At 34.5% G+C, this 24,911-nt stretch overlaps 1 protein-coding gene across 7 annotated transcripts in view; it reads left to right on the top strand.

Annotated features, from left to right (window-relative positions):
- ADK (adenosine kinase) overlaps nucleotides 1–24,911 on the top strand; it is a 518,384-nt gene that overhangs the window by 358,519 nt on the left and 134,954 nt on the right. For all 7 annotated transcript variants that reach the window (XM_026504506.4, XM_057308800.1, XM_026504502.4 and 4 more), the window contains one exon: nucleotides 3,327–3,497. In XM_026504506.4, coding sequence (XP_026360291.1) covers nucleotides 3,327–3,497 — 171 coding nt within the window. The remainder of the gene's footprint in view (nucleotides 1–3,326; nucleotides 3,498–24,911) is intronic.

Genomic DNA, 24,911 nt, shown 5'->3' with positions numbered 1-24,911 from the left:
ATGTGTTTTTGTCTTTTTAAACTTTTTAAAGTTTACATGATGGAAGTGGTTAGTCCCTTAGTTGTAGTTGAATATTTCAGTAGCCCTTTTGTAATTTTAAAAGAAGTTTCCTTTACATTTTCAAGGTTATTTCTTCCGTTTATAAGTTAACTTTCTTTCCTTCTGGTTCCCACTGCCCTAACTTCTCTGGTTCCTTATTCTTTCTCATCATCCTCCTTGTCTTGTTTCCTCATTCTTCTCTTTCTCCAGTAGATCCTTCGATTTAACACTCTTCTTAAAAACAACTCTCACACTTCTCTCCCCCAGTAAAATATCTTTTTGCTCTTTTCTATTACCTATTCAAACTAGGGACATTATCTGTAGTTATTTGAATCTAAGCTCCATCACATAGAGACCGTATGACCTGGGTGGACATTTCTTCCCTTGCCTATTTTGCCTTTTTCATTCATAAAATGAGAATAGCAGTCTTCACCTCATAGGTTTGATATAAGGAAAAAAAATGATAACTGAGTTAAGATACATAAAGCTTTTGGTATAGTGCCTGGAACACAATAATTGCTCAGTAATTTTCAGATGGGTCTATTATTTTTCATTAATAAATCTTCCAAAAATAATTTGTAATCTTTACCCCTGCTTTCTCACCATTCTTTCTTTAACAGCTGACTTTTTTTTTTTACCTTTATCCCATAAGTACTTTCTCTTAATCATCAAATCCAGTGGCTTTTCCTCATCCTTTCTTTCTCTATCCATTGATAGCACTGGGTACCTTTACGTAACTTCTTAAAATTTCCTTGTTAGATTTCTCTGTCATCATTTACTGTCCTCATTTGCCTTCCTCTTGTTCTCTCCTTTACATTTTTCTTTTCTGCTTTTGACTGCTGTTGAATTGTTGCTGTTCAGATTAACTTTCCTTTAAATTTTCACACAAAGTTGTTATTCCTTTCTTTCAAGGAAGTCTTCATTACCCATCATATATCCCCACCCCACATAATTGACTCCTTGCCTGCCACTCGAGGCATTTTTCATTCTTGACTCAACTGGCCTTTCCAACTTTATCTTCTGTTGCTCTTTGTGTATTCCTTCACTCGTGCACCATTCAAACCAATTTCCCATGTAAGCATCCACGTTTTTGCTTGCACTTTTATCTAGAAGGCCTAAGTCATTTTTTTATAGGTCACATCTGATGCTTTATTGCACATTTAGGGGAAATTACTTTTTTTTTTAATAATAATTTTTTATTATGTTATGTTAGTCACCATACAGTACATCCTTAGTTTTTGATGTAATGTCCCATGATTCATTATTTGCATATAACACACAGTGCTCCATGCAATATGTGCCCTCCTTAATACCCATCAGCGGCCTATCCCAATCCCCCGCCCCTCTCCCCTCTGAAGCCCTCAGTTTGTTTCCCAGAGTCCATAGTCTCTCGTGGTTCATTCCTCCTTCTGTTTACCCCCCCTTCATTCTTCTCTTCCTTCTCCTACTGATCTCCCTGCTATTTCTTATGTTCCATAAATGAGTGAAACCATATGATAATTGTCTTTCTCTGCTTGACTTATTTCACTTAGCATTATCTCCTCCAGTCCCGTCCGTGTTGCTGCAAATGTTGGTAATCGTTCTTTCTGATGGCTGAGTAATATTCCATTGTATATATGGACCACATCTTCTTAATCCAGTCATCTATTGAAGGGCATCTCGGCTCCTTCCACAATTTAGCTATTGTGGACAATGCTGCTATGAACATTGGGGTGCATATGGCCCTTCTCTTCACTACAACTGTATCTTTGGGGTAAATACCCAATAGTGCAATGGCTGGATCATAGGGTAGCTCAATTTTTAACTTTTTAAGGGACCTCCACACTGTTTTCCACAGTGGCTGTACCAATTTGCATTCCCACCAACAGTGTAAGAGGGATCCCCTGTCTCCACATCCTCTCCAGCAATTGTTGTTTCTTGCCTTGTCAATTTTTGCAATTCTAACTGGCGTAAGGTGGTATCTCAATGTGGTTTTGATTTGAATTTGCCTGATGGCTAATGAACAATGAGACTGAAGAAAGAGAAATTAGGGAATCGATTCCATTTACAATAGCACCAAAAATCATACGGTATTTTGGAATTAACTTAACCAGTGAGGTAAAGGATCTGTACTCTAGAAACTACAGATCACTCTTGAAAGACATTGAAGAAGACACAAAAAGATGGAAAAACATTCCATGCTCATGGATCGGAAGAATAAACATAGTTAAAATGACTATGCTACCTCAGAGCAATCTACACTTTCAATACCATCCCGATCAAAATACCAATGACATTTTTCAAAGAGCTCGTACAAACAGCCCTTAAATTTGTGTGGAACCAGAAAAGGCCCTGAATCGCCAAGGAATTGTTGAAAAGGAAAAACAAAACTGGGGGCATCAAGTTACCTGATTTCAAGCTATACTACAAAGCTGTGAACACAAGTCTATTTTTAAATGGCTTTTTTTAACATTTAAGATGTAGATAAATAGCATTTTAAAATATAGCGTTCCTGACATAAAATTGTAATTAAAATATTTTTCTATTATTACTGAATTATTTTTTCATTATTTGAAAATTTCAAATCAGAATCTTCCTAAAAAATTCACTTCCAGCATAAGTTAACAAGCAATGATTTTAGTAAACTAATTTCATTTTTTAATAAGTGGTATGTCACTTATAAGAATCCAAACTGTTGGGACACCTGGGTGGCTCAGTCATTTAAGCGTCTGCCTTTGGCTCAGGTCATGATCCCAGGGTCCTGGGATCGAGTCCCTCACCAGCCTCCTTGTTTGGCGAGGAGCCTTTTTCTCTCTCTGCCTGCTGCTCCCCCTGCTTGTGAGTGCTTAAACTCTCTCTCTCTCACTCTCTCTCTCTCTGACAAATAAATAAATCTTAAAAAAAAAAAAAAAAGAATCCAAACTGTTTATAAGAAGCTGAAAGGATCCAATCTGCCTTTATTACTATTTCCCTAATTTAAGTGTAATTATTGTCTCAGATGTGACCTTTGAAATATTCTTTCTTATGTGGATTCCCGAAATTCTTTCAGCATTGAGTATACAAATCTAATATGAAATAAGTGATGTGTTATACTCTGACATAATGGCACATTCTAAGCATATTGTACTCATATGATAGATTTTTTCCTAATCAAATGCTGCTGTTTTCTGCCTTGCGTTTTATAACTGTATTTTAAAGTTTGTATTATATAGATGATTGTATTTTTTTATAGGTGTCTTTTATTCTGACTGAGAATGACTCTGTGGAGATGGCATTTTTAATTTCCCCTCCTTTTTTTCTTTATCCAGGGCTTTTTTCTTACAGTTTCCCCCGAGTCGGTATTAAAAGTGGCTAAACATGCTTCTGAAAAAAACAGAGTTTTCACTTTGAATTTGTCTGCACCATTCATTAGTCAGTTCTACAAGGAACCATTGATGAAAGTTATGCCTTATATTGACATCCTTTTTGGAAATGAGACGGTGAGTTACTTTTTAAAACAATAAGTGTTTTTTTCAGTTGGGTTGTTTTTTTGGTTTGTGTGTAAGTTTAGAGATAAAAACTGAAATATTTGCATAAATATAATTGAAAATTACACAACAAAACTACCTCAGCTTAGACCCCTCTAATTCAGTATTTTTAGTATTTCCTTCAGTATATACTAGTTTTCTTTCATAGTAAAAATTTGGTCTTTTAAAAGGTTAGATTATTGAGGTTTATAATTTACATATAGTAAAATTAACTTTTTAATGTACATTTCTGTGAGAATGCATACCTGACATGTAGCCATGACCACAATCAAGAATAAAAATCATTTCTGTCACCCCTTTCAGTCAACCCATCCCCTTATCCTGATCCCTTCACATCAACTGATTTGTCTTCTGACCAGTAAAATAATATTTTCCCCTGAAATTTTCATGGATTAAGATAAAGGACAATTAGTTTTATGAATTTAACTATTTATTTGAAGTGTGAGTCTAAATTGTGAGTAAATGTTGGTATATTATGATTTGTATTAAATTTTTATTAATATCATTTTTGCTAATATTTGTATGTTGTATTTGAAGTTGATAAAATGGGGTTTTTTAAGACTTTCACAGCTTTTCCTTTTTACCAAGATTATACTTTCTTTTATTCTAAATTAGTGGAAAATAATTTTTTTGCTCATATAATATTTATAGCTTCTGTTTAACCTGTAGATTTTAAACATCCATGAAAAAGATTAAAAAAATAAAAATGACCTAGGCAGTATCACTTAACTTTCATGAATCTCAGAGTCTTTATGTGTAAACTGAACATGTTGTACTATCCCAGAAGTCCATTTTGATTTGAATTATATTGTTGTAACACAGTTTGATTATATAACTGATTTAATATCCAAATAAGATAACTTTGTTGTCTGTATAGAATAACATAAATTAGACCTAGACATAATTTATGAGATCACCTTGGTGATTTGTAGAAATAATATGGTATGAGTATCTTCAAAGACACTTTGAAGGAAATGCTACATTCTTGATGATTTACAAACTGACATAATGGCAAGAAATAGTGGTAATGGCCTTGAACTCCTGAGTATCTGCTGGAAGTCTCATTTGATTAAAATCTACATTTCACATTTCCTTTATTGCTGGTTTTATTTTCTGAAGGAAAAAGGAAGTAACTAGGAAAAGTGCTATCTGGCCTTTTAAAATAACATGAGAGAATTGGTCATCAGTATGGTGGTCTGAGAATCCTTGGGAGAAATTGATATTTGAAATCAGAGATTTTTTGTAGTCAAGAAAAATCAAACTGGTAGTACTTAAATATATGTTCTGTACTTTAAAAAGACAAATATTTAAAACTTCTAAAAAGATAAATACCATTCCAAAGAATGAGATTTTAGAATTAAGGATAACTTGAGAGAATTGAATACCATCAAAAATTCAGTTCTGACTTTATAATATCAAATGACCATAATTAGGAAGAAAATGGGGAGGGGCCTTAAAAGCAAAATATTGCAGAGCACACAGAAAATGTTTTAATAAGAGCTCATATTTGGGGCATGTGCATGGCCCATTCAGTTAAGCATCTGACTCTTGGTTTCAGCTCAGGTCATGATCTCAGAGTTGTAAGATAGAGCCACATGGGGCTCCATGCTCAGCACAGTCTGCTGGAGATTCTCTTTCTCCCTCTGCCCCTCCCCCTACTTGTACATGCATGCATGCACACTCTCAAAATAAATTTTAAAAATCTAAGGAAAAAAAAGAGCTCATTTGTTAAACACGTGTAAAAAAAAAGATGGAAAGCATTTATAGAACCAGAGAATAATGCTGAAAGTTTGGCAAAGATTTAGAAGAATAGAAAAAAATAGAGGTACAAGATTCTTAGGTTCGCAGAAAATGCCGATGATATCAAAATGGTCTTCACTTTAAAAAAAAAACAAACTCCAAAAGCAAGAACAAAAAAAAATAATTGGACTTCATCAAAATTAAAAACTTTTGTGCATCAAAGGACACTATCAAAAAAGTAAAGCCTAAAGCCAGCAGAAGGAAGGAAATAATAAAGATTACAACAGAGGGGCGCCTCTGTGGCTCAGTCGTTAAGCGTTGGCCTTTGGCTCAGGGTGTGATCCCAGGGACCTGGGATCGAGCCCCACATCAGTTTCCCTGCTCCGCTGGGAGCCTGCTTCTTCCTCTCCCACTCCTCCTCTTTGTGTTCCCTCTCTCACTGGCTGTCTCTCTCTCTGTGTCAAATAAATAAAATCTTTTTTTAAAAAAAAAGATTACAACAGAAATAAATGATATAGAAACTAAAAAAACAATAGAACAGATCAGGAGCTGGTTCTTTGAAAAAATTAGTAAAACTAATAAACCTCAAGTCAGGCTTATCAAAAAGAAAAGAGAAAGCACCCGAATAAATAAAATCACAAATGAGAGGAGAAATAACAGCCAACATCACAGAAATACAAACAATTAGAATATGATGAAAAACTATATGCCAGCAAATTGAACAACCTGGAAGAAATGGGTAAATTCTTAGAAACATATAAACTACCAAAACTGAAACAGGAAGAAATAGAAAACTTGAACAGACCCGTAACAAGCAAGGAAACTGAATCAGTAATCAAAAAACTCCCAACAAACAAAAGTCCAGGATCAGATGGCTTCACAGGCAAATTTTAATAAACATTTAAAGAAAAGTTAAGGGGTGCCTGAGTGGCTCAGTGGGTTAAGTGTCTACATTCGGCTCAGGTCATGATCTCAGGGTCCTGGGATCTAGCCCCACATCAGGCTCCCTGCTCCATGGGGAGTCTGCTTCTCCCTCTCCCTCTGTGTCTCTGCTCATTCTTTCTCTCTCTCAAATAAATAAATAAAATCTTAAAAAATATATGAAGAAAAGTTAATAACAAGTTAATCCCTATTTTCAAACTATTCCAAAAAATAGAAATGGAAGGAAAACTTCCAAATTCATTCTATGAGGCCACTATGAAGTGTTGAATGACTATAATGCACACCTGAAACTAATATTACACTGTATGTTAACTAACTGAATTTAAATAAAACTTAAAAAAAAAAGTGAAAGCCCATGGAGTGAAAGGAAATATTTGCAAATGATATATCTGGTAAGGTATTCACATCCAGAATATATATCTTAACAAGGAAACAACCCGGTTCATAAATTGTCAAAGGACCTAAATAAACATTTCTCCAAAGAAGATATATAAATGGCTAATAAGCACATGAAAAGATGCTTACCGTCACTACTCATTACTGAAATGCATTAAAAAACCAAAATGAGATACCACTTGATACACATTAGGATGCTTATTTTCAAAAATACGGAGGGGAAAAAAAGTATTGCCAAGGAGGTGGAGAAATTGAAACCTTTTTGCATTTGTTGATTGGAATGTAAAATGGTGCAGCTGCTGTGGAAAACAATTTGGTGGTTCTTCAAAATGTTAAACATAGAATTATTACCATATGATCCAGCAGTTCTCCTAATAGGTATATATCCAAAAATCCTGAAAGCAGGGACTCAAATACTTGTACACCAATATTTATGGTAGCATTATTTCCAGTAGCCAAATGAATAGATAAAATTTGATATGTACGTAAAATGGAATATTATTCAGCCTTAAAAAGAAATGGAACTCTGATACATAATACAACATGAATTAATTTTGCGAACCTTATGTTGAGTGAAATAAGCCATACACAACTACTGGATTTTCCTCTAAGGACTCCACTTATATGAGGTGCCTAGAATAGTCAAATTCATAGAAACAAATGAATAGTGGTTACCGGGCACTGCAAGAAAGGGGGAATTAGGAGTTGTGCTTAATGGGTACAAAGCTTCTATTTGGGCTAACAAAAAAGGTCTGGAAATGGATAATGGTGATGGTTGTACAACATTATGAATGCACTTAATGTCACTGATTTGAACACTTAAAATGGTAAAATTTTGTCTTATATTTATTTTGCTATGTTGTTGAAATGATTGTTTCTATAAACCAGTAAAGTTAGACTAGGACTTGGAGAATATTATGCTATTATAATCTATATATAGTATATATAATTAAAGGAATTGGTTTTCCTACCTAGAAGAGGAAGTTGTAAAATTACAAGCTACAAGTGCTGTCAGGATAGCTTTTTACTTTGTTGGTGTAATTACTATTCATTTGAATTCATTTCAGTAGATATGTAGTACCTATTATGGCAGACCAATAAACAATGGATGTATAGTATATTTGAGACCATCTGTCATAATGTGGATTATAGGTTAATAAATATTGGATACAGGGCAGTTAGATATATTTGGTATTTTGTTGAACCAGTCTCAAAATGTCTGCTCATAAATAAATAGTTTTCTAGTGATATACCTCGGTGTTTACTCTGAGCTTTGCTCAGCTATCAGTGATTCAGATAAAGCTGTATTTGCAGATAATGCAAATGCAGAGAATGCAAATAATGCAATACTTTAACAAATATCAAGTAAGTTGAATGTCAAATGAGACTTTTGAAAACTTTAATAGACTGGAAATATCAGTTGAGTGATGAAATTTAATAAGGATAAATGTAAATGATTCCATATTGATTATAAAAGGCAAGTGTGGTATTGTTTTATTTCTTTAATCTCATCTCTCATTGTTCTTCTTGAATACTTTAGTAATCATAAACTATCTTTAGGTCTCCAGGAGAAAAAGGGACATTTTATTTCTAAAATGCAATGAGGTGTAAAATATATTCCTCAGAGAATACATATGGCATTGTTTTATCTTTCTTTCTCCGCCTCACCCCCAAGTCTGTGCTTATTGGGGCATCTGGGAGGCTCAGTCACTTAGCATCTGCCTTTGGCTCAAGTCATGATCCCAGGTCATGGGATTGAGCCCTTTTTCAGGCTGCCTGCTCAGTGGGGTGTCTGCATCTCCCTTTCCCTCTGCCTCACCCCCCACCCCAGTTTGTGCTCTTGCACATGTGTGCACTCTCTCCCTCTCTCAAATAAATAAAATCTTTAAAAAAATTTTGTGCTTACTATAAATTTTCAAAATGTTAGCAGTTAGCCAAAACAAAACAAACTTGGCTCTTATTTTCTGCTTGATACCACCTTCCCTTTTTCAGAAGGTTATACACTACTAATGATGCTTTAAAGCTTTCCTGATAACCTTAATATTAAAAATGTAAAAATGCCTTGTCCACCAAGGTTCTCTCTTCACACTGATCCTTGTGAGACAAGAAATGAATGAGGTGATCCCTATGATTACCTCAATTTATTGCTTGGAGAGAATTTCCAGGCGACAGCACAAAGGGGGGACCCTCTTGGCAGTCTTTTGAACTGAGGAGACGGAGCTAAAAATTCAGGAAATCTAACAGCTGGACAGCTATAGTTTGCAAGTCAGAGTGCCAGAGAGAAAAGAGCTGCATAGACAGAAAACACAGATTGGCGGAGTCCCACCCAAATCTTCAGCTGAGAACTAATCAGTGCATATTTGTCAGGAAACTAGTGAAGGCTGAGAACCACCTGAAAAGATTAGAGGGAATAATCCTCAGAGTACATGTAGAACCTGTAATCATTCTTGTTCTGTGAGCCAGAGTAAATAACCTCATAATTCATGGGGCTCCAGATAGAGTACTCAGAACACTAATGGAGCAAATTAGACTAGAGTAGAAGATACTGTGGTTCCTCTCCTAACAATATTATTCCAATGTAATGGACAAATTCCTTGAAAAACATACAGTACCAAAGCACACTCAAGAAAAAATAGAAATAGGACTATTCAGGTTACCTATTAAAGAAATTGAATTTTTAGTTAAAACCTTTCCCACAAAGAAATCCAAGAGCCAGATTGCTGCTGTGTTGAATTCTGGCACAAATTTAAGGAAGAAATAATAATAGTTCTATACAAACTATTGAATAAGAAATAGTACCAAAAATCAAAGAATTAAAAAGCTGTGGACCAATATCCCTCATAAAAATAGATCCAAAAATTCTTAAGATAAATTTAGCAAATCAAATCCAACAATATGTAGAAAGGATAATTGTCATGATTAGGAATGCAGAAATCAATCAATATAATCCACCTTAGTAAAACTAAGAAGAAAACATGATCATCTGAATAGAGATGGAGAAAACATTTGATGAAATCCAACATCCTTTCCTGATAAAAGCCTTCAGAATACTAATAGAAGAAAACTTCTTCAGTCCAACAAAAGACATTCACAAATAATGTACAGCTAACATCATAGTTGGTGATGAAAGACTGAATATATTCCTTATAAGATCAGGAAGAAAACAAAACTCTTAACTTCTGTTCAGCATTGTACAGTGCTGGTAAGGCATGAGAAACATCCAGATTAAAAAGGAAGAAGTAAAATTATCTCTATTATCAAACACCATTATTTTTTTTTTTTATTCTGTAAAATCTGCAAAAAGCTATTACGACTAAAAGGGAGTTTAGCAAGGCTGTAGGATACAAGATAAACATACAAAAACCAATTGTATTTCTATATATTAGCAGCAAACACTTAGAAATTGATATTTAAAAATACTATTTCTGGGGTGCCTGGGTGGCTCAGTCAATTAAGTGTCCAGCTCTTGATTTCAGCTCAGGTCATGATTTCAGAGTCATGGGATCGAGCCCTGCATCAGGCTCTGCGCTCAGCAAGGAGTCTGCTTGGGATTTTATCTCTCCTGGAGAGAAATAAATAAATAACAATTAATTAATTAATTTTTTTATAATACTATTTCTGATACCAGGGTGCCTGGCTGGCTCAGTTGGAGGAGGATGCTACTACTCTTGATCTCAGGGTTGTGAGTTTAACCCCACGTGGGGTGTAGAGATTACTTAAATAAAACTTTAAAAAATAAATTTAAAAATGTTATTTCTGATATCATAAAAATGTATGACATATTTGGAATAAACCTGAGAAAAGATGTGCAAAGTTTGTATATGCTAAATACTACAAAACATTGTTGAGAAAACTTAAAGAAGAATTAAATGGAAAGAAATAGCATGTTCATGGATTTTAAGACTTGTTAAGTGTCAGTTCTAAAATTGGAGTATGGATCCAACATAACTTAATCAGAATCCCAGCAGTTTTTTGGGGTAGAAGTCATCAAACTTATTCTAAAATTCATATGGAAAGCCCTGGACTAGAACAGCCAGGCCAACTTTGAAAAAAAAAAAAAAAAACTCATAGGACCTATACTATATGGTTTCAATACTTACTATAAAGCTACAGTAATCAATACAATGTGGCATTGGCCTAAAGATAGACAAATAGATCATGAAACAGAAGGGATAGTCATTTACATAAATAGACCCATAATTGATTTTTTCAAAGACGTTTCAGAGGTCATTCCATGGGGAGTAGTCTTTTTAACAAATTGTGCTGTAGCAATTGAATATCTATATCCAAAAAAGCAAAACTTGAGTCCATACAACTGTATAGCTATTCGAGTGTCCAAAATTTAAAAATGTGACCATACCAAATATTGGCAAAATATAGAGCTAGAACTGTCATATCCAGCTGGTAAGAATGTAAAAGAGTATAAATGCTTTGAAAAATAGTTTTCCAGTTTCTTAGAAAGTCACATATACACCCACCGTATCACCTTGCTATTCCACTCGTAGGTATTTACCCAAGAGAGATGAAAGCATATGTTCATATAAAGACATACACAAATGCTCATGGCAGTTTTATTTGTAATACCCAATGTCTGGAAAGAACCCAAATGTCCATCAACTGGTGACTGGATAAACAAATTGTTACATATCCATACAGTAGAATACTGCTCAACTATAAAAGAAGTCAACTATTTATACATGCACCTACATGGATGAATCTTAGAATATATATGCTGAGTGAAAGATGAGATGCCAGGCAAAAGTACACTCTGTATGATTCTATTTAAATTAAATTCTAGAAAATTCAAACTAATCTGTAGTGACAGAGAATAGATCCATGGTTGCTTAGGGATAGAGATGCACTGTGAGGCAACGATCACACAAACAGACGTTAGGAAAATGTTGGAAGTAATGGATATGTTCTTTATCTTGACTGTGGTTATGGTTTCAGAACTTGATTCATGTGTCAACACCTGTCTACTTATACACTCTTAATTTGTGCAGATTATTATATGACAATTATTGTCTCCAAAATTATATCTCAAAATTTTTAAAAAATATACTATGTGATTCCATTTATAGAAGTCTAAAAGTAGGAAGAATTAATCGAGTCTCTCAAATAAAAAGTTCCAAAGAACCAATGTTAAAATGAATAATTACCAATTTATTTTTTTGTTGACCCTGTATCAAATTTGTTATTTCTATGAACGATTTCCTTAATTTCCATGGTATTATCAAGCCAAAGGAGAAGTGCTTTGATAGTCCTGGGTTTTAACTTCACAGACTATTAAAAATTATCATACCTTACCATTGAGTAATGCTTTAAAGTTACAAAAACCATCATTTAGGGGCACCTGGGTGGCTCAGTTGGTTAAGTCTCTACCTTCGGCTCAGGTCATGATCCCAGGGTCTGGGGATTGAGCCCTGTGTCAGGCTCCTTGCATGGTGGGGAGTCTGCTTCTCCCTCTCCTCCCACCCTAGTTTGTGCTGTCAAGAACTCATGTTCTCTCTGTCTCTCTTTCTCTCTCTCAAATAAATACATAAAATGTTTTTAAAAATCATTTAATCTACACAATCTGTGGCTGGTTTTCTAATGTGTATAAAATTTCAGCTCTACTCATAGAAAGTACTCAGTTTTTGTTAGGTGATATTGGTAGTGTTATTAGGAATGTTGATCTTATTCCTCTATTAATTTTTGCTTAACTAGCTTGCTTAGATAACATGCACACCTCATTTCCTTGATGAAACATAACAAGTAGTCACAAGTAAATGAGGGAGAACTCGTGGATATTAGGCTCTTCATTGTTATACCACCTTATTTCTGTTCCCACAATGTTTTTTGTTTACCAAGAGTCAATTTATTTATTCCTAAACCTTTTTAATGCAGTTTGTCTTCATTATTAATTATTTAGTTATTATATAATCTGATAAAATGTGAGTACAAATAGAATGAGGATTTGCTTAATGAATTAATTTGGGGTACAAAATGCAATAAAGATAAATTGCTTTTAAAAGTTGCTCTTGAATTAGATGTGGGCATGAAAATTATAAAATATTAAAAGAAGTGAAAAGCTATAAATATCTACACTCAGGAGTAGCTTTATGAATGTCTACAAGTTTTCACTCTGCTTTTAAGAAACTAAAACTGGAAATCAGAAACTATGAATTATGGGTTTGGTTCTATAAGAAAGATTCTAGAATATCAGTCAGCAGACACATACTCAAAGTTTTGACCCCACTTTAAATATTAGCAAATGATATATTTTAGGTATTAATATAATGCATAATTTTTCCTTATTTTAATCAACTTGTTGATTTATTAGTCAACTGCTATTCCTTTAATTTCCTCATGTGTTAAGTGAGGGATTTATGTAGAAATACTAGATGATTCTTTAAGTTTTTTCTTAGAGCTTAAAATGTTTTTAAAAACCTAAGGATTCATTTTCTCACATATTCTAATATTCAGTAACACTAACCAATTTTATTCTAAATCAGGAAAGTCCTTGTTCTGAAATCTAAAATAAAATGCCTACCATATTTAACTTTAGATAGTTATTCTTTTTTCATTGTTAGTATTACAGGCTCAACTGTAGTACCTTTCAAGCTAGATTTTTCCCATTTCTCATCCTCACTATTTCTTTTATCTGATTTGCCCAGGGAAAATGATATTCTTCTCCAGGGAATATCTGAAAATATTTGGTTGGGCAAATCCAGACACAAAGTAGAAGTGTCCACAGGAATACCATTACTGCATTAATGTGATAAAAATGAACTATAATTATTAAGTGATATAACTTACTTTTTTTCTTTCTTTTCTTTCATTGTAGTAAAAAATACACAACAGAAAATTTACCATTTTTAAGTGTACAATTCGGTAGCATTAAATACAACCACAATGTTGTGCAGCCATCATCAGTATCCATTTCCAGAACCTTTCATCATCTCAAGCAGAAGCTCTGTACATATTAAACAATAACTCCCCACATCCCTGATAACCACTATTCTATTGTCTGTCTCTCTGAATTTGCCTATTCTAGATTCTTCATTTAAGTAGGATCACACAGTAGTTATCTGTTTGTGTGTGTTATTTCACCTTAACTGAATGTTTTCAGTGTTTATCCATGTAACATGTATCAGGATTTTGTCTTTATTTATTCAGTCATCTGTTAATAGACATTCAGTTTGTTTTCGGTTTTTGTGAACACTGCTGCACAAGCATCTGTTTGAGTACCTGCTTTCAGGACTTTTAGGCATTTACCTAGAAGTGGAATTGCCAGATTATATGATAATAATTCTATATTTAACTTTTTGAGGAACCACCAAATTGTTTTCCACGGCAGCTGCACCATTTCTGTTCCCACCAGCAAAGCATAGTAGTTCCAATTTCTCTGTATCCTTCCTAAAATTTATCATTTTGCCCTTTTTTGACACTAGCCATCCTAATGGATGTGAAGTAACATCTCTTTGTGATTTTGATTTGCGTGGTTAGCTTTTAACAGAGATTCAGAAATGCATAGAAACAAATTTCTCTGTTACCTCAAAATTTTTTGATGACTGGTTACGTTGTATTTTTGTACTTTTAAACTGCACACCTGAATTTAACAATCTCTTGTTAAGGTAGTTTTGAAACTACTCTGGTATAGAACTTCTTTACATGTTATATTGTTATTTTTAATTTTTTTCTGAAATTGCCAAAGTTTAAAATATTTCCCTTCAGCAACAAACATTTGTTAGCTGGAATCACGTGTAATCAGCTTAATAAAGAACTTTCTACATGCAGGTAATTATATCCATTGATGCCTGCTAATGCAAGCTGCTTTGTAGTCATTATGTAGAAATACATGACTAAAGAACTTGATTATTCTTGTTTTTCATTTTTATTAAATTAAGAAATTTTTTTTTGAACAGTGTCATTTTGCAAATGGTTCTTAAGAGTAATACCTTTCAAGGCTCCATAATCACTAGATAATTAACCTGCCAGGATTAAGTACACTCAACTTTGCCTCAGGATGCTTAACTCTCAAATAAGGTCAATTATCTCATGATAATAACTGCTTTGTCAAGAATTACCAGTTAATTCCACAGTGAAACGTCACATCACCCATACAATGCACTTTTAAGATAGTTTAAATAATAAAATACAGCTTGAAAATCAGGCAGAAGAATGCAGTTTAATTATTTCAGACAGATTAAGAATGGTAACATTTTAGATAAAACTCCCTCTCCTGTACCTAGTATTTTGAATCTCACAGATGATTTCTATTTATAAAGACTATATATTACTCTGTTTCATCAGTCCTTTTGCTGGCAATGTTCCCATATTATATGTTATCTTGCAGGGAAATCCATTTTAAATCTCTGGACCCTACAGAAGATTCACTATATTAAAAATGTCTAGTATAGACCAGGAAAACTAAAATTACTCTTTCCTAAGTGATGATTTAACTTTAAAAAAAAATAGCTATTTTATCAATGAATGAGTCACAAAACAGCGATCATAATTCTGCAGTTTGTCAATGTGGTGGTGGTGTTGAGTAGCCCTTCAATCTCATTAGGACAGTGATACGCAGCCCCAGGCAAGAATGCTGCTTTGGAGGAATGCATCAGGACATTTTGAAAGAAATGTGAAATTGGCTTTAGGTATTTGAATCCATGTTTTCTAAACCTGACTAATGGCTGTGTCTCCTTATAAGTAATCTCTTAATCATCTTTTTACTAAACCAGATGGAATAGGTTAGGTTTTTCTTCTCTGTTTACCTATTTGGGGGGTCGGGGTGGGGATTTTATTGGTATTTATTGTTTACACTGTTAAGTCCATTTTGATCTAATAGCCATTGATTCTTTTTTAAATGACAAAAGTTAATAATTTAAAAGCAACAATAGTGCTTTTAATTTTAATTAACCTTTGATAAACTCTGTTTTAGCTGAAGTATTTTGTCAGTTTTTGTGCAACTGTGAAATGGAAGATTTTTGCTATTTCAATATGAAAATCTGTAAATCTACAAATTATGTGTGCCACATATGATAAGTGCTGTACATGAATACATCTTCACTCAGATAATTTCTTTGGTTAGGAAACTTTCTGTTCTTTGTAAAGTTATTATTTTTAATTTTTGGAAGTTCTTTGTCTCTCAAGTCTGTGCATGTTTTATTCTAAGAGAATTTCTTTTTTTAATTTTTATATCTTTTTGTCAAATCTGAGTCCTTAAGATACATGATTTTCAAACATTTGCAGAAAGCCAACCTCTCACCAGATCCATATTCCGACAGTAGAAGAGATGGGGTTTTTTTTTTCCTTGTTTAGAGGTATTCCCATCATGAATGTGGATTATCTAAAATGGCAATGCTACCCTTTTAAGTATACGGAAGTGCCTTATTTCTTCCAAGGAAAAGTGGAAGACACCTTCCTAAAACTTCATACAGATCTTTCCATTCCTCTTTCTTTTCTATAAGCAGTGAGAAGAGCCTTTGATATAGACAAAATCTAAGGTTGTTATAAGATCAGTCAAGGAAGGTGGAAAGAGATGTTTGCAGTACATAACCCCTTCAAAAAAATAAATAAAAACTTATGGTACTCTTATAAAATTCTGACATTTTTTTTTGCTGAGGATAATGAAATTTCAATTAAGACAGGACTATGGCATCATAAGATCGCTATTTAGTTCCTGGATTTAACTTTCTCCTTGGGGTCTTTCTGATATATTTTACTGATCTAGTGAAAAAATGAGATTCACTGTAGCACAAGGGAGGCTCCTAATGTCGTCAGTAGCATGTTGTAAAGATGTGTTATTGAAAGGATTCAGAAAGAGCCAAAGGCTGTAACTATGTGAATTACATCTCCCTTCCTTCCCCTCTACTTAACTCCTTTTCTCCATTTCTCTGATCCCCAGCAATATACCATTCCTTTCTTGGTCCCTTTCTCTCTGTCCCCTTACCAACTCCATTGCCTCTCCAAAGAGGAAAGTTTTTTAAGTCATTCCCAGACTACCATCCATTTTTGGTAAAAAAAAAAAAAAAAAAACTTTTAAAAACAGTAATTTGAAATAGCTTGAATGGCTTTGGAGATGATCATATTTTTTTCTAATGCCATATATACTGTGTTACTCGGTATTTCAATTAATCTTTTATTTATTTGATTCAGTTACTGTACTACAAACTTGTGACTATTATTATCTATCTAGTATGCCATGATATAAAAGTAATGAGCAAATATTTAAAGTTCTTATTAATTTTTAAGTGTCTTATTAAGATTATTAAATGAAATGGACTTATCCTTGTACATAAAAAGTAAATTTATATGACAATGGAAGGAGCACTGGACTTTATTGAGAAAATCTGGTTTTTGATTCAGCTTGAATTTTTTCTGTGCCTTTCCTCTTGGATGTTAGGAGGTTAATTAGCAAAATTTAAATAGGTTCTGTAAATTAGTAATAGTATTTTATCAACAGTCATTTCTGAACTTTGATGATTCTACAGTGGTTGTGTAAAATGTTCATATTTGGAAAGTTCCTAATGTCCTTTTTTTGATTCAGACCCAACCTAGGATCCTATATTGCATTTAGTTTTCATGTTTCCTTGGTCTCTTTAATCTGGAACAGCTCCTTGGTTTTTCTTTGTGTTTTAAGACCATGACACTTTTGAAGAGTTTCGGCCAGTTATTTTATAGACTTTCCTTCAATGTAGGATTGACTAATAGTTCCTCTAATTAATGCTTTTTTTGGCAAGAATATCTCAGAAATGCTATTGTGTCTGTTTTTCATACTGTGTATCAGGATTTCAACATTTCTCATTACTGGTCATATTTTGAACACTTGGTTAAGGAGATGTTGACCCAGTTATTTTAAAATTATTTTTCCTCTTGTAATTTAATTAATAAGTAAGTTATGGGAAAATACAAGAGACTGTGTAAATATTTTGTCCTTTCATTATATTTTACCCACTACTTTTAGCATCTATCTGATGATTCTTGCCTCTAATAATTATTCAGTTTGATTCAGATGTATTGTGATATTTGCCAAATGATGATTTTTTTCATGTAAGGTGATTTTTCTGTGCTGCACCTTCTCCCCCAGTTATTAATTTCTTAACTTAAAATTTATGGATATTTATTTCATTCTATGGGTTATAGTGTTGTTTCTCCAGTTGTCCTGATTTTGGCCATTGGGAGCTTCTTCATGTTGGCTCCTCTGTTCTTTTGATGTACCTTCATTAATTTTTGAGCACTTAACTGTCTGGTACCACAAGTCATTCCAAGTTCATGTTATATTTTCTTTATCTCAGCTCTGGAATCATCCATTTCTCTATAGAGTCCTGGTTCCTTGGAGACGGATTTATTAGAAATTGACATTTAGAAACCAAGAGCTATGAACTAGATGTGCTCAGTGCTACTAGTTGGTTGTCTTTACTTCTGGGTCCTCTCAACAAACAGATCTAAGAAGTATGTATATGTGAATATACACGTCTATATCTGCCCATCTGCTGTATCTCTGTTTATATTAAAAAACATGTATTGGGGCACCTGGGTGGCTCAGTCATTAAGCGTCTGCCTTCTGCTCAGGTTGTGATCCCAGGGTCCTGGAATTGAGCACTGCATCGGGCTCCCTGCTCAGCGGGAAGCCTACTTCTTCCTCTCACACTCCCCCTGTGTTCCCTCTCTTGTTGTCTCTCTCTCAATCAAATAAATAAATAAAATCTTTAAAAACAAAACATGTGAATATAAGAAATAGCTCAGAGGATCATAGGGAAAGGGACAGAAAGCTGAATGGGAAGAAATCAGAGAGGGAGACAAACCATGAGAGACTCTTGACTCTGAGACAACAAACTGAGTGTTGTGGAAAGGGAGGTGGGTGGGGGAATGGGGTAACTCGGTGTTGGGAATTAAGGAGGGCATATGATATGACAAGCACTGGGTGTTACACGCAACTAATGAATCATTGAACACTACACCAAAAACTAATGATATACTATATGTTGGCTAACTGAGTTTTAAAAAAAAAGAAAAAAAATGACACCATAATGATACCTCAGATTGCAGTCCAACACCACAGAGTTAAAACTAGCCTTCCTTCTTTCCTTATTCGTATTTCCTTTCTTTGGCAGTAAGAAAACTGACTTTTATTATCTACAATTTAATGACTTATTTGCTCAGATCTAAAGTATATATAAAGTAGTTGCAGAATTGTGAAATCACCTTTGGGAGAAGGTGAATATATTTTGCATGTAGGAGGGACATGAATTGTGGACTAGAAGACAGTGATAGGCAGCCTATAAAATGTCCCACACTGATCGCTACCTCCTGGTATTCATGATCTTATGTTGTCTCCTCTCCTTGCCCGTGGAGCTAGAGTGACTTGTAACAAATAGACTATGGCAAAAGTGATAACAGGTCTTTTCCAAAATTACATTTCAAAAGTACTGTGACTTCTGTCTCATTTTCCCTTTCTCGTTCTCACTCTTGGAGCCCTCACTCTGCCATGTTTTGAGTGACCCTAAAGGCAGACTCACATAGCAAGGAACTGATGTCCCCAGTCAGTAGCCAGGGAGGACTTGAGTGCTACCAACAGCCATATGAATGAGGTTTGAAGCACATGCTCCCTTAAACATGTAATGACTGCAGCCCTGGCCTACGCCATGGTTGAAACCTTTGGAAAAACCTTGATTAAGAGGCACCTAAGCTAAGCCAGCCATGGATTCCTTATCCATAGAATCTATGAGATAAGTGTTCGTTGTTTAAAGCCACTAAGTTTTGGAGCAATTTCTCATGCAATAATAGATAACTAATACTTGCTGTGAAAAAGAGATTTAAGAACTAGACTTCACTGTTTTTTTTTTTAAGATGTATTTATTTATTTATGAGAGAGAGAGCACGAGCAAGGGGGAGGAGCAGAGGGAGAGGGAGAAGCAGGCTCCCCGATAAACAGGAGCCCAATGCTGGACACGATCCCAGGACCCTGGGATCATGACCCAAGCCAAAGGCAGACGCTTAACTGACTGTGCCCCAAACTCCACTATTTATGTATAGCTGTTTTTGTAGTCAAAATACTTTTCTTTTTTAAGTGACCTAGGTTAGTTCTTTTTTCCCACAATCCCTCAGGGTGGTTATATTTAATTACAAATAGGTTCATTTGCTACTATTTGCATTCTACTGGGATTCCCCAGCATTCTGAATTATTTTAATTTAAGTATGTGAAACATTTACAGGGTTTTAAACACCAGAACTGTGCAGAAAGCTTACGTGTGGGTGTTACTCCCCAGGACCTCATTTCTCATCTACTTCTTTCCTCCTCCTCTCATTCTTGCAACTCTCTTTCTTCCCACCTGCCCTCTGCCCTCTGGGTAATCTCATTAGTTTCTGGCTTACATTCCTGTATTTCTTTTAGCGTAAGTTAGCAGCAACAGGTGTATTTTCTTATTTTCTTACATCCCTTCTTTATTACATAAAATGCAGTACACTGTAGATCCTCTTTGCATTTAGCTTTTATTTGTTGTTATTAATTATATCTTGGAAATCATTCTATAAAAGCTCAGAGAGATCGTCCTCACTTTTTTTAATAGCTGCATTTTACCTCACTGTGTGAATGTAGCAGAGTTTATTCAGTCACTCTCTTGTATATGGCATTTAGGTTGTTTCCAGTATTTTGCAGTTAAAAGTCTTTAATTGAATAACTTTATGCACTCATATTTTCAGGTTAGTAGAAGTTTTTTTTTTTTCAGCGTAAATTCCTATAAGTGGGACTGTTGGGTCAAAGGATAAGTGCATATGTGGTTTTGTTAGATAATGCCAAATTGCTCTCCAAAAGAATTATAACTATTTTCATTCCCAACAGCAATGCATGTGAATGCCTTTTTCTAATGGAGTTATTTTAATGTTTAGTTATCAGATGTTTATAAGACATTGCCATCTAATAACAATTCACTAAAAGGGTAAAATTCTAGTCTTATTTCAGTGGCTCAGTCGGTAGAACATGTTATCTTTGATTTCAGAGTCGTGAGTTCAAGTCCCATGTTGGGCGTAGAGCTTACTTAAAAAAAAATTTTTTTTTAGTTGCTGCAAGAATTAAACTGAATTGACTAACATGATTTAGCCCTACTAGCCATTTCATTTGAGCACAGTAAAATAATCCAAGAACTAAAAAGGGATCATTCTTTAAGGTATAGACTTTAAAGACTCATTTCATTTTTGCTTGTTTGTTTAAAAACATTAGATGGATATGAATGAATCCCCATTATATACTGTTTAGTTTTGTTTTCTGGCCCTTTATTTTTATCTTTATCTCTTACTTCTATCCCACAAGTTCCTTTTTCTCCTGTACTACATAACTATTTTCCAGAGCGCAGTATGGCCACTTTTGGCTTCGTGCCCTTTCATATGCCACTCTTTCTGTCTTTATCCTCATTCCTCTCCAATTTAATTCTATCTGGTAAACTTCTACTTATCCATTAAAATTCAGTTCATATACTGGAGTGCCTGGCTGGCTCAATCAGTAGAACATGCAACTCTTAATCTTGGGGTTGTGAGTTTGAGCCCCACTCTGTGTGTAGAGATTACTTAAAAATAAAATATTTTTTTAAAAATCTCAGTTCATATATTGCTTCCTTCACACCTTCTCCCCTCCTTCTCTACCCCCTCCACCACTACTCTCCTAGTCTTTTTTAAAATGTGATTCTGTAATATTTTGTGTGTCATTATACAACTTAACATTGTTTAGTAATGACATCTTAATGGGTTTTCTTTTACACTAGAATGTGTTCCTTCACAGCACACTTTCATTCTTCATTAGAGTCCTACTGCCTAACATATATGTAATTATTAAATATTTAATAAATGAGTGAATGAATTTTTTCTTTTATAAGGAGAATTTAAATCTTTGCAAATTATAGAGAATAGTTACCTTTACAAATATTTATGCTCCTACTTAATCACTACTTTTGATCTTAGAAAGATCTAAGATTTAAGACTTGATCTTAAATATGAATCTACCAAACTAAATTTTGTAACTATTTTATATTTGACATTTAAAATATTTTTAGAATAAAATATTGACCCTTGCATTGATAGTTTTATGTATTCTATGTAACATAAAATTAAAACTATGCAAAATTAAAATTAACCTGTAATGAAATAAACTTTGAATGTTCTCTTCACTGCTGACTCATACTTTTCTTTTCCCTTCATAAAATAGAATGTTATACATTACATGGGCTATTAGGTTGGCTCTTGAATTTGAATGGCAGCCCTAAAATTCATAACTCTTGGAACAGTGTAAAGAAATATTTTGTAGATATGTATCAAGTAAAAGTGAAAAATACTGAGCCCTATCATTTTTATAGTTTAAAAATGCATACATTTTTCTTGCCTTCTAGGCACTAGCACTAGGTGACAACATGCACAATGTATGCTTGTGTACTTTTCTTTTCCTTGATCATTACTTTTTACATTAGTTTTGTCTCCACAGCAACAGGGTGGGCTTCAATTCAATTCTGACAGCAACTACCCAGATTTAACATCTGACTATATAGGTTTAAGGGCTCAACTCTTCATACTTAAGATTCCAGCCGAACTTTAGCCACCTACACTTCTGACCAACTTGGCTACGAGTTCAGGGATTCCCACAACCCTCTCAGGTTTAATAATTCATCTAGATGATTCATAGAACCCAAAAAGGCATTATACTTACAATTACAACTTTATTATAAAGATATAACTCAGAAACAGCCAGATGCAGAGATGCATAGGGAAGGGTCTGTGAGGATCTTAGACAGAGCTTCTCTGACCTCTACCCTTATACTCAAGGTATATCACTTTCCTACCACATCAGTGTGTTTGCCCACCAGGGAGCTCCACTAAGCCTCAGTGTCCAGAATTTTTATTGCAGTTTCATTACATAAGTGTGATTGATTACATCATTAGCCATGTGATTAAATTCAATCTCTAGTTCCCCCATCTTTGGAGGATGGGTGGACCCAAAGTTCCAACCCAATCTGGAAGCTATCTAGGGACCCATAATGAGTCCCCTCATAAGAAAGACACTCCTATCAGTCAGAAAATTTCAAGGGTTCTTATTTTTATTTTTTTATTTAAATTCAGTTAGCCAACATTTAATACATCATTAGTTTTTGGTGTAATGTTCAATGATTGATCAGTTACATACAACCTCCAGGGCTCATCACATAATGTGCCCTCCCTAATGCCCATCACCCAGTTATTCCATCCCCACCCACCTCCCTTTCCACAACCTTCAGTTTGTATCCTAGAGCCAAGAGTCTCTTAAGGTTTCTTTCTGATTTCTTCCCATTCACTTTTCCCTTCCTGTCCCTATGATTCTCTGTGCTATTCCTTATATTCCACATATGAGTGAAACCATATAATTGTCTTCCTCTGATTGACTTATTTCACTTAGCATAATACCCTCCAGTTCCATCCATGTCAATGTAAATGGAAGGTATTTATCCTTTCTCAAGGCTGAGTAATATTCCATTGTATACATGAACCACATTTTCTTTATCCATTCATCTGTTGAAGGACATCTTGGCTCCTTCCACAGTTTGGCTTTTGTGGATGTTGCTGCTTTGAACATTGGAGTGCATGTGCCCCTTTTCACGACATCTGTATCTTTGGAGTAAATACTCAGTAGTGCAATTGCTGGGTCATAGGGTAGCTCTATTTTTAACTTCCGAGGAACCTCCATACTGTTTTCCAGGGTGGCTGTACCACCTTGCATTCCCATCAACAGTGTAAGAGTGATCTCTTTGTATGGAACCAAAATTTGTATGGAACCAAAAAAGACCCCAAATAGCCAGGGGAATGTTGAAAAACAAAACCAAAGCTGGGGGTATTACAATGCCTGACTTCAAGCTGTATTAGCTGCGATCATCAAGACAGCATGGTACTGGCACAAAAACACATAGATCGATGGAACAGAATAGAGAGCCCAGAAATGGACCCTCAACTCTGTGGTCAACTAATCTTCGACAAAGCAGGAAAGAATATCCAATGGAAAAAAGATAGTCTCTTCAATAAATGGTGCTGGGAAAATTGGACAGCCACATGCAGAAGAATGAAACTGGACCATTCTCTTACACCATACACAAAGATAAATTCAAAATGGATGAAAGACCTAAATATGAGACAGGAATCCATCAAAATCCTTGAGGATAATACAGGCAGTAACCTCTTGGGCCTTGGCTGCAGCAACTTCTTGAAGACATGTCTCTAAAGGCAGGGGAAACAAAAGTAAAAATGAACTATTGGGACTTCATCAAAATAAAAGCTTCTGCATGGCAAGGGATACAGTCAACAAAACTAAAAGGCAACCTACGGAATGGGAGAGGGTATTTGTCAATGACATAGAGATAAAGGGCTGGTATCCAAGATCTATAAAGAACTTACCAAACTCAACACCCAGAAAACAAATAATCCAGTCAAGAAATGGGCAGAAGACATGAATAAACACTTCTCCAGAGAAGACATCCAAATAACCAACAGACATGAAAAAATACTCCACATCACTTGCCATCAGGGAAATACAAATCAAAACCACAATGAGATGCCACCTTACACCAGTTAGAATGGCTAAAATTACCAAGACAGGAAACAACAAATGTTGGTGAGGATGTGGAGAAAGGGGAACCCTCTTCCACTGTTGGTGGGAATTTCAAGGGTTTTTAAACTCAGTACCAGGAACCTAGGACAAGGACCAGATACATTCCCTATTATACCACATTAAGGCTATACTGAATAGATTATTATTTGCACAAGCTTTGTAATTGGGTAAGGGAGTATAGAATCATATAATGTAATCCATAAAAAGGAGATTAAGTACAGATACACGAAATTTGAAATGACAGAGGTAAATAATGAAAACTGAGAAATCTGTTAGAAAGTTTATTTTGAGAACATAGTATGGGTGATAGGGATACTCATGGCTACAAGATTGCTTTTTTATTGAATTAATAAAACAATCCCATATTCAGTTGCATCAAAAATACTAAAATACCTAGAATAAACTTAATCAAAGAGGTGAAAGACCTGTACTCTGAAAACTATAAAACATTGATGAAAGAAATTGAGATGACACAAAGAAATGGAAAGATATTCCATACTCAAAGATTGGGAGAACGAGTATTGTTAAAATGTTCATACTACACAAAGCAATCTATAGATTTAATGCAATTCCTATGAGATTATCCAACAGCATTTTTCACTAGAACAAATAATCCTAAAATTCATATGGAACAAAAAAGACCCCAAATAGCCAAAGTAATCTTGAAAAAGAGAAACAAAACTAGA

The sequence above is a fragment of the Ursus arctos genome, unplaced genomic scaffold (genome assembly GCF_023065955.2).
Source record: "Ursus arctos isolate Adak ecotype North America unplaced genomic scaffold, UrsArc2.0 scaffold_7, whole genome shotgun sequence".
Lineage (NCBI taxonomy): Eukaryota > Metazoa > Chordata > Mammalia > Carnivora > Ursidae > Ursus > Ursus arctos.
Note: the sequence above shows the minus strand (reverse complement) of the source record. Positions and strands in the feature narration are given on the sequence as shown.